The sequence below is a fragment of the Hibiscus syriacus genome, unplaced genomic scaffold (assembly GCF_006381635.1).
Source record: "Hibiscus syriacus cultivar Baekdansim isolate YM2019G1 unplaced genomic scaffold, ASM638163v2 tig00003721_pilon, whole genome shotgun sequence".
Classification (NCBI taxonomy): Eukaryota; Viridiplantae; Streptophyta; class Magnoliopsida; order Malvales; family Malvaceae; genus Hibiscus; species Hibiscus syriacus.
The window spans coordinates 1,324,178-1,335,787 of NW_024061981.1; the positions used below are offsets into that span (position 1 = coordinate 1,324,178).

At 34.3% G+C, this 11,610-nt stretch overlaps 1 protein-coding gene and 1 pseudogene across 1 annotated transcript; one reads left to right on the forward strand and one right to left on the reverse strand.

Annotated features, from left to right (window-relative positions):
* The first annotated feature begins 4,876 nt into the window (after window positions 1-4,876).
* On the forward strand, window positions 4,877-7,038 carry LOC120182441 (trihelix transcription factor PTL-like). Its single transcript, XM_039187422.1, has 3 exons — window positions 4,877-5,441; window positions 5,862-6,581; window positions 6,756-7,038. Exons 1-3 carry the CDS (start codon window positions 5,008-5,010, stop codon window positions 7,036-7,038), a joined length of 1,437 nt encoding a protein of 478 aa, XP_039043353.1. The 5' UTR covers window positions 4,877-5,007.
* Window positions 7,039-7,710: 672 nt separating this feature from the next.
* Window positions 7,711-11,294, reverse strand: LOC120181823 (annotated as a pseudogene).
* Between the last annotated feature and the right edge of the window lie 316 nt (window positions 11,295-11,610).

Sequence of the window (11,610 nt, forward strand, 5' to 3'; positions counted from 1 at the left end):
CCTTTTACTTGTTTCAAATTGCCAAATAAAAATAAATACTCTAATATCAAATAAATAATAAAGATAATATCGACAGGTAGAGGTCGATCTATAAGAACTAAGGAAGTCTGAATAATTTACTTGTTTCGATATTTGGGTTTTAATTATAAAAATAAAAATGGGGATTTAAAAATAATGAAAGTAATAAAAAATAATAAATGGAATAATGAGATAATAAATAAAGTAAATAAAATAGAAGAATTCAATATAGATGATATAGCCTTAGGTTTTGCTTAGTCTCAATTTCGATTGATCATCGAAATAGAATTTTCCCTAACGTCTGTTACTATCAACAGGACCCAACTCCTACAACTAACACTTCTCTCTGGTTAACCGAAATTTTCAATTCTATCTTCGAAATCCGGTCCTTGTTGGTCTAACCACGTCTATCGCCGCTATATCCAAAATAACTTTAATTTCTGAAAAAACCTGACTCGAGTTATAGCGTATCACCGAAAATCGAACTCGATATTGATTTTCCTTTATCAATTGCTTCTTGAATTACTTGGTATATATATAGGTGCACGCATGCATGTGCATGGTGTTGGAAAAATTAATAAATAATTGAATAAAATTGATGTCTTTTAATAATAAGTTATGTCACTTGATGAACAGACTTATTATTTGGTATAAAATTGCATCAATTCAATTATACCTATTAGTTTTTTCAACAAATCTCTTCATCAAAAGGTCATAACCTTTTGATTAATTTTCTCTCTCATATATATAAGTTAGTTGAGCACAATATTAGACACAACTTAAACTTTGAGAGACAACTTTGAGACACAATCACAAAGTTGAATTAGGAAATCACTTAGAAAATTCCTTTCAAATTCGTTCTTTCTGGTGATAGAGAAAGGTAAGATCACAACTTAAACTTTGAGAGACAACTTTGAGACACAATCACAAAGTTGAATTAGGAAATCACTTAGAAAATTCCTTTCAAATTCGTTCTTTCTGGTGATAGAGAAAGGTAAGATTGTGTTCGACTGATCACTACAGTTGTGCTTACTGTTGTGATCGTTTGTTGTTGTATCCTGGAAGACCGACGTCCAACGTTACTCAAAGCACCGAGGAGAGGACAAATCTGTCTTAAGGAAACTGTTCATACAAGCCTCAACAAAAATCCTTCTTCGGTTTATCATACTCTACTCATCCGATTCATTGTCTAAATATGAGTAAACCAATTTCTTTCCTCTACTTTAGGTTTTATTTATTTTGCTTCGTTCAATTAATATAATAATATTTATTTTTATTTTTATTTTTATCTCGGATTAACAATTTTGTCTAACAATCTTAAGACATATTTTGTATTTTATTTTACAATTCTAATCCGAGATGAACTTTATAAGTAATTGATTGTGACAATTTGTGTCATTGAAATTCTCAAGTGGAGCAAGGTACGCAACCCTACTTGCATGAAAATCATATTTTTTTTCAAAAGCATTAACTTTGAACAAAAATGATGCAAGTGTCATATAATATTCGGTCACTGCATTATTTCTCTTTGCAAAACTAACATGTTAGTTGTTTGCTATTGGTGATGAGATTATATATATATACCTACGAAACCTTGTTGGATTATAAGTCTGCTTGTTGGATTAAATCTCTTCAAATTCAAGTTGTGCCTTGTCCTTTGTGGTTGCGTTTCTCTTTAACCCGAAGGTTGATTGTTAAATTTTGGTTGGCAATATTAGAATTTTGATCAAGAAATCGAAAAGGTATGTGTAACCATTCAATATTTCTTTTATAATATTTATATATTGAGATTATACTATTGTTTCGGGTTTTTATTAAATTCCCACCGATCAACAGAAATTAGTTATGTTTCGGGAATTAATTTATTAAATTCTTGTTGTTTAACAGAAATTGGTTCTATTTTGGGTTTTATTCCCGTTGTCCAATATAAGTTGGTTTTGTTTCAGATTTTAGTTTTTAATCCTGACGTTTAACGAATTCAACAAAAATATTGTTGATTGTGAATTTCTGTTTCAGAATTTTAATTTTACTAAATTCCCACCGTTTAACAGAAATTAATTGTTGGATTTTATTTTTGACTAAAATTCATTGTAGGTACCAAACACAATTATGTGAACAAAAATCGGGCCTATAATTTTGTTTCAGGATTTTAATCATGTTGTTCAACAAAATTTATTTGATTTACTGTTGATAACAAATTTCTAATTAAATTTTGTTGTTCAACAGAAACGAATGGTAAAATAAATTGAATTAACTTTCAATTTATTGTTGGAATATTTACAAATTCTGGTTACGTGTTTTAAACGAAATAATGGTAACTCCATTGATTCACCTAACTCATGATTTGAAATGTTGATTCCTATTCAAAACAATGTCAGTGGTTGTGAGCCACAACAAGAAGCATGTGAAATTCATGAATAGAATTTCAAGACATAGCGACATAAGATGTTATATTTAATAATGTTGAATATGATCAAATATAGGATGATCCTCCTAGTCATAGAGAGGATGAGATAGACATTGTATTCATTAAAGCTTGAAAGCATTCTAAGTTTCTATGTCAGAATTACATCTTGAATGGATTGTCAAATACACCATATGAAGTGTATAGTATCCATAAGATTGCTAAAGAATCATGAATGACATTTGGTCATGTTCTGAGTTGTTAGCAAATTACCTTTAAATAAGGTAACTTACAAGAAAATAGGTGAGACACCATATGAGTTGTGGAAATATAGAAAACACTCCTACAACTACATCCAAGTGTGGGGGTGCCTTGTATAAGTATAATGGTAAGTCGAGACATATACGTCGTCGACATAATATCATTAAACAATTAATCTCAACTAGATTTATCTATATTGATTTTGTAAGATCAAAAGATAACATTGTGGATCCGCTAAATAATGAGTTGAATCGAAATCAAGTTGATAAACATCAAAAGGAATGTACTAAATCCCATTAATATTTAAGGCGCTATGTGAAGGAAAACCCAACTTAGTTGACTGGAGATCACAAGATCTAAGTTCAATGGGACAACCTACTTGCATAGACCTTGTGAGGTCACTGTGGGGGATCTTATCCCCAAGTCCATTCCTATGATGAAAACATTGACTAAAATGTGGAAAAGGTTAAGAAATGCTTTTAATGACCACTATGTGTTTCGGTGAGCTGACCAACATAAGTCACCTATGTGAGAGTGAAGTGGAGCCGCTTCAAAGAGACTATTGGGGCATAGTTCTCTAAACTCTTGCAGAACCAGGAGATGTTCACGGCTATATGGACATAACCATGAGAACCAAATTCTTGTTAGTGAGATATTTGTGAGAGATATGTCATTGCTTACACCAACGGCAGGACAGTTCAAGGACATCACGTTTACTGGACAACCATTAAGGTAAACATATTTTCACAATGGAAGGTTCAAAGGGGACGCCTACCTATCCTATGCTAATATCGAACGTAGAATCTATCACCATATCAAGTCAGTGTTTGAAATAATTAATTTCATTCATGTGAGGGATTGTTGGAAAAATTAATAAATAATTGAATAAAATTGATGTCTTTTAATAATAAGTTATGTCACTTGATGAACAGACTTATTATTTGGTATAAAATTGCATCAATTCAATTATACATATGAGCTTTTCAACAAATCTCTTCATCAAAAGGTCATAACCTTTTGATTAATTTTCTCTTTTTCCTATATATAAAGTTAGTTGAGGCACAATCTTAGACACAACTTGACTCAACTTTGAGAGACAACTTTGAGACACAATTCATAAAGTTGAATTAGGAAATCACTTAAAAAATTCTTTTCAAATTCGTTCTTTCCGGTAATAGAGAAAGACAAGATTGTGTTCGACTGATCACTACAGTTATGCTTACTGTTGTGATCGTTTGTTGTTGTATCCTGAGAGACCGACATCCAACGTTAATCAAAGCATCGAGGAGAGGACGAATCTGTCTTAAGGAAATTGTTCATACAGGCCTCAACAAAAATCCTTCTTCGGTTTATCATACTTTACTCATCCAATTCATCGTCTAAATATGAGTAAACCAATTTCTTGCCTAAGTTTTATTTATTTTACTTCATTCGATTATATAATAATATTTATTATTATTATTTTTTTTTATCTCGGATTAACAATTTTGTTTAACACATGGATGGATAAATCTGCCACTTGAGAAGCAAGGCATCAGATCTTAAGGCTCACACTCTCCCAGTCCCAGAAAAAGCAGTGAAATTCTACTGTTCAGTTATTGTCTCCAAATCCAATTGCCCCCTTTTTTCTTCGTTACTTCACAATCCTGTTTCTGTAATGGAAAATGTGGATGCCTATACTTTATTGATTTGAATGAGATGTGATAATTAATATTAATGTTTAAGCCTTAGATACCGAAAGTGTTACACCATGGTTTTTTTGTAGCAATGTAGTTCCCCAAAAAATCAGAGGCACACAGAAGCAGCAACGTAGAGCAATAAATTGGAAGGGGAAGGGGATGATGTACTATGTAGTAGAAAATGGCTACAGTTGGTTGCATACATCACCATCAATCTTTTGTAATCACATGGGGCAACCAGGCAGTACTGCCACCTTCATCGTTTACGTTCAAACCCAAACAAGCCTACACTTTTACTCTTTCCATGGCCTTATACTGATCAGCCCCTGTTGGTGATCTTCTCCAGGGACGTTGATCCTCCCAATAATTCAACTCAACTTATGAATAGTTTGGGCCAAGGCCTAGCGTACATGCCATGAATTCACTGGCTCACCAGTAGTCAGCAACTGAGCGACTCTCCTCTCCTGCAATATTAATTTTGTCGCCTTGCCTTCAACCATGTGTCCCTCATTAATTACCTTCTCTCTGTCTCTCTCGCGCACGTCCCATAGGGAACAAAAAGTTCTATCTTGCTTAACTTAGGTTACTTGAGAGCGATTAAAAGGAAAATTTTCAGTAGGAGCAAGACGGTCCGAGCTCAGTGGAATGGAGGATCATCATCATCACCATCAATACGGCATGCCTGATGAACTGCTCAGTGGAAGGACAACGAATTTTCAAGCAATTCTACTTCCACAAATTCCTCCCCAGTTTTGCTCCTCCAGCCACCGGGATCTGCCGCCACCACAGCAATCCCATCATCACTATCACTTTGATACGATGCCAACGGTGGGTACACAAATCGGTGCTGATCAGTTGATGTGTAGTGGGCTTCATCAAGAGTTCCCTTCAGATTCTACGGCTAATAACGTCATTGCTACTGTCACTTCTACCCCAAGTGCCAGTTGTGGGTTTGATGGTGAAAAAACTGGGAGGTGGCCTAGGCAAGAGGCTTTAACACTTGTTGAGATCAGATCTCGCCTTCATCCAATGTTCAAAGAAGCTAATCAAAAGGGTCCTTTGTGGGATGAAGTTTCCAGGTACGTATACACTCCTATACTGCCATACCCTAATTCAACATTTCGTTCCCCCCCCCTAGTCTACTGATATGAAATGGGGTTGTTCATTCTTCTTATTACATGGTTTTTAGCTAAAGAAAATTACTAACTAACCTTTTTGTATGTTTTTACACCTGTTAATGTCATCAGTTAAAAGACGTCTTATCAGTCCCTTGGCAAAGACACATCGTTGTCTGCAATTTTGAATTGTCAAATAACATGCTATATTCTTGCTTTACTAGGGGTCAAACTGCAAAATGCTCAGCAATGGAAACACAGTTTTTTCCATGACATTGGCAAAATTCACATCTTAATTAGGGTTCCTGTCTATTCATACTAATTTTCTTTAAATACTTGGACTTTAATTCATTATCATTTCATAATTTTCCCCTTTTGTTGTAGGATCATGTATGAAGAATATGGATATCGAAGGAGTGAGGAAACATGCAAGGAAAAATTTGAAAACTTGTTCAAGTATTACAAAAGGACTAGGGAAGTGAAGGCCGGAAGACATGATGGCAAGCACCATAGATTCTTTCGACACCTTGAAGCTCTATATGGAGACACCAGCAGTTTCTCGTTTCATAATACTCTCAATAGCCATTCTCAAGCAAATCATGAGCTCTCTCACTCTGACGGAAAGCACTGTGATAGTTTTAGCCTCTCTAATTCCTCTGGATTCGACACTTACAACTCAGATGACAATGATTTGATCACTGCAGAGGCATTGAAGAGGAAAAGGAAAAAGGGTAGTAGTGCGAGATGGAAGGTGAAGATAGAAGAGTTTATGGACTCCCAGATGAAGAAGTTAATGGAGAGGCAAGAGGCTTGGATAGAGAAGTTGATGAAGACTCTTGAACAAAAGGAGAAAGAGAGGGTATCAAGGGAGGAAGAATGGAGGAAAGAAAATGCAGCCAGGCTTGATAGAGAGCACAGATTTTGGGCTAAAGAGAGAGCATGGATTGAAGCTCGTGATGCAGCTTTAATAAAAGCTTTACAAAACCTGACAGGAAAAAAATTTAAGGGCGACGATCTGATAGCAACTGAATCTGTTAAGGAAGATGGCTGGCAAGAATCTGAGGTTTCATGGCTTATACAGCTGAGAACCTGCATGGAATCAAGGTTCGAAGAATGGATTGAAGCTCGTGATGCAGCTTTAATAAAAGCTTTACAAAACCTGACAGGAAAAAAATTTAAGGGCGACGATCTGATAGCAACTGAATCTGTTAAGGAAGATGGCTGGCAAGAATCTGAGGTTTCATGGCTTATACAGCTGAGAACCTGCATGGAATCAAGGTTCGAAGAAGAAGAAGGGTGTTCCGAAGAGATTCTGTGGGAGGAAATAGCTGCTAAGATGACCTCCTTAGGCTTTGAGAGGAGTGCTTTGATGTGCAAACACAAATGGAAAAGCATTGGTGCTTGCCTAATGAAAACCGAGGGTAACATAAAACGCAAGAGCACTAGGTGCAGTGATTATGATTATAGGAACAATGTGTCCCTCTATAGCGAAGGAGAATACTGTGAGACAAACTTGTGGGAGACCCATGGTTTGAAGCTCAGCAAATCTAAAAACCAGTAAGATGAAAGGGGGAAAACACATGGCAGATTTCAAAATGTTGCTGTTGTTTCAAACATTGGAATATTTCTCAATCTTATATTTCTGAAAAATCTTTCCAGCCATTCAATATTCATGGAAATTTTATTTTGTTAGTTTTTCATCAACTACCAATTTATTTCATGACTGCTAATAATTTACTGTTTAGTGATATTATCGGGTGAATTTTTTTCTGTCCTATGTGAAAAACATGCATGAGAGCTTCTTTACCCCCTGGTGTGTCTGCAATACGGTGTGTAGGATAGAGAAACAATGACTGAGATCAGATTGCAGAACCAGAAATAAATCTTTGAGATTATGTTGTTTCGAGTCAAATTTGTACCAGTAAATGAAGGATTGTCGATTAAAGGGACTTTATGTTTTCAAACTCTCCGTCATTAGGTCGCCAGGCAACAACACTTTAATCATCGTAATTAATAAACCGATAGTGATGAATGAGATTTATCATTCAAAAGCGTATGACACAGGTGAGTTTGTACACAGGAAATTCAGTAGATATATTAAATGCAAGCTCATTGTGCCAAAACGCTGTTTTAAACTCATTGTTTTGAACATAAATGAAGAAAAAAGCATCAAAACACTAAACCATCACAAAAGACATCAAAGGCTTATTTTGTCCAATCTCACCCCCTAAGAAAAGACCTAAAAGTACTACATCTTTAATCCGCAAAACATGAAACATTAGATCACAAAGCCTAAACGCTTAGTATTTGTAGTTCGAGACGTGGAGGCTCTCTGCAGCACCCTCCCCAAGCTTTGCATCACCCTTGTAGGTACCGAGACTGGCCTCAGAGTTGGCCTTGCACCTAACGAGGAAAGCATCTTGGGCTTTCTTCAGATTCTCTACCTTACCAGACCAGGCCTTGAGAGTGCTCTGCTGAAGGGCACGTCCAAATGAGAACGAAAGTGACCATGGCTTCTTCGTCTGAAGCTTGTTCATGGCATTAAGGTTGAGGGTAGCCTCCTCCTCACTTTGTCCACCAGACAAGAATACAATAGCAGGAACTGCCGCCGGTACAGTTCTCTGCAATGCACGGGCAGTGTACTCGGCAATAACTTCAGGTACAACCTTTGGAGATTCGGAACCAGGGGTCACCATGTTACGCTTCAACAGGGTACCCTCAAGCATGACACGGTGGTCATTTAGAGCCATGTAGCAAGCAGCAAGGACTCGCTCTGTCACCTCAGCACACTTTTTAATGTCGTGTGATCCGTCAACAAGGATTTCAGGTTCAACAATGGGGACAAGACCGCACTGTTGGCAGATGGCAGCATATATGGCTAGTCCATTGGCATTTTCTTGGATAGCAAGCTCAGTTGGCTCATTAGCACCAATCTTGAGAACAGCACGCTATTTAGCAAAGCGAGCACCAGCTTCATAATACTTCTGGCAACGCTGGGCAAGGCCATCAAGACCCTGGGTGAAAGTCTCACCATTTGTTCCATTAAGTTCAAGGGTACCCTTGTCAACCTTGATGTCAGGGAGGACACCACCTTCCTTCAAGACATCAACAAAGGGCTTGCCTGTATATATCAGACATTAATATAAAATATCAACAGCAAGCCATTCATTTTTTAAAAGAAAGCATCGAATGCAGGTGTTTCAGAATAATAATACCAGCAGCAGATTTTTGGTAGAGGGTTTCCTCAAAGAGAATAACACCACTGAGGTACTGGAGAGCACCGGGAATAGTGAAGAGGAGCTCACGGAGAGCACGCCTGTTCTCTTCAACGTTCTCTACATTAATGCTTGAAAGACGCTTGCCAATTGTTCCAGTGGATTCATCAGCAGCAAGGATACCCTTTCCTGGGGAACCAATGTAGGCGGCGTTTTTAGCTAGCTCATCTGCAACATTTTTAAGATAAAAAAAATAATCAGCCACCAATTAACCAGTAAAGACACAGAGATACAATTATGGATAAACAAAAAACAGTAAATCGATAACATCTAAAATGAAATTTCCATGTAGATGAACAACTTAACCAACTTTAATCAATGATTTTTTTGGAACTATAGTCAGATTGATATGATGATAATTCAAAAGCACATATCAAGGACAGGTAACTAAATTCTAAACTACTGAAAGGTAAAATGGATTCGGTCGAGTACATGCATGAATATGTGCATATCAAAATTTTCAGATATCATTAAACAAAACAAGTTTTATTCATTTCAGTTAAAATTTTAGGGTAAAGTATAGTAATAGTCACTGAACATTTCCGAAACTTGCATTTAGGTCCATCAACTTTTAAAACTTGCAATACAGTCCCCAAACATTTAATCCGTTTGCAATATGATCCCCGCGCCTATGAATATTAGGGTAAATTATATAAATGGTCACTAAACTTTTCAGGCACTTAAATTTAGGTCCCCCAACTTTTAAAAATTACAAAACAATTCTCAATTTCATTCTAAACCACAAATTCCAAAGTAATTCAATTTCATTCTAAACCCTAAATTCCAAAAATAATTCAATTACATTCTAAAACCCAAATTCTAAAATACTTCAATTTCTGTCTTTTTATAAACGACGCCAATGTCACTAAATTATTAATTAATTTACTTTTTATATTTAAAAACATATGATAATTTTTTATTATTAATTTAAAGACATGAAAATTTTTTCAATAGTAAGAATATATGATAATAATTCATTTATTTAAAAATAATATACTTCTGATTATTTGTGTATGTTTTTATATCTAATCATACGTGTTAATATATTTTATATCTTTCACATAAATATTAAGACTACATAAATAACAGAGTCAAAATTTTTATATACGAGTTATGTTAATTATAGTAATGATGTATAAATATTTTTTATTTTTATACTATTTCTATTATAATTAAAATATAAATATTACCATGATAATTAAATATTTATTTACTTATTACATCGAATATTTTTTGTAGAAAAATTATTTAATAAAATCATAAAAAAACACAATAAAAAAATAAACACTGAAGTTGACTACTTCAAAATAAATAAAAAAATCAATAATTTAATAATATACCCTAAGTTGATGATAACAATCAACTCAAAAGAGATGGGGTTTGTGCCATGCTTTCATAACATACGTAAACTTTCTATTTCATGGTCACGTATTCTTTTAGTTCTAGCATGATCTATTTTTTAATTTTCTAATATAGGTAAAAAATGTTATTTTCTTTAAAAGTTTTAAATTCAAACAATTGTGTTTGTAGGGTATCTATATTGTTAATAAATTAATTTTTTTGAATAAATATTATCTATAATCACATCAAACTATTAAAAAAATTAAATTATAATTGAAATAAATAAAAATTATAAGGATGTCAATTGGGGATTTTGATTCTTAATTTTTTTCATTGAGAGATTTTATTTTTTTATTCAATTTCTTCCATAATCATTTTTTATATTTAAATTATTGAAGATCACTAAATTTACATTTACGATGAGGGAGTGTATTTTTTTTCTTCACAAAAGTAAAAAAAATAAAAACGCTATCACGTTCTTAAAGATAATATATTATATTTCTCCTTAAATTGAAGTATTTTAGAATTTAGGGTTTAGAATGTAATTGAATTATTTGGAATTAGAGTTTAGAATGAAATGAATTACTTTGAAATTTGGGATTTATAATGAAGTTGAGGAATGTTTTGTAAGTTTTAAAAGTTGGGAGACCTAAATTCAAGTGCCTAAAAAGTTCAATGACCATTTATATGATTTACCCTAATTTTCATAGGTGCGGGACCATATTGCAAACGAATTAAATGTTTGAGATTGCAAGTTTTAAAAGTTGGGAGACCTAAATGCAAACTTCAGAAATGTTCAGTGACCATTACTATACTTTACCCAAAATTTTATTACATAAATCGGAAAACTGTATTATGTTGCTTTCGACAATAATTAAATTTAGCTAATATCAACTGAAGATCTGAGCGCGAGAATAAAAAGATGGAATCTATTAAGATCCGAAGAAATCTAGACATGGAAACGAAGTAGCTTTTCATCACAGATCCATTACAAAAGCAAAAGAGTGAGTGGATCAAATCATAAAACTTGTAACAGATATGGAAGAAATTGAGATTTATAAGCATTGGAAAAGGTGGGATTACCGGCGTATTTGCTAGTGAAGCAAGACATGATTGAACCGAAAGTGAGATTGTTTGGAAATAGAGAGAGTTCGAGACAAGCTGATAGAGAAAAAAAGGGGGGGGGGGGGGGTTGGACTTTTAAAGGAGGGAGGGAGGGAGCGGGGACAGCAGCGTGCTAGGGGAAGGCTTTGAGATCCTCCGTGTTTTCTCCGCAACTAATAAACAGTGTCCTGTCCCGTCTCTGGTTTTTTAGTTTCGTCTTCTGACTCTTTTACCCCTAACTTATTTTTATATAAATAAATTACGTATTTAGTATCTAAATTATCAATTTTAGTAATTTATTTTTATTTTTTTAAAATTATACCTAAAGTTTAATTATTATTTCATTTTAATATCTTTCGTGAAATTTAGTATTGTTTTATTTTAGTAACACGTTCAAAATTTAATGTTAAGTT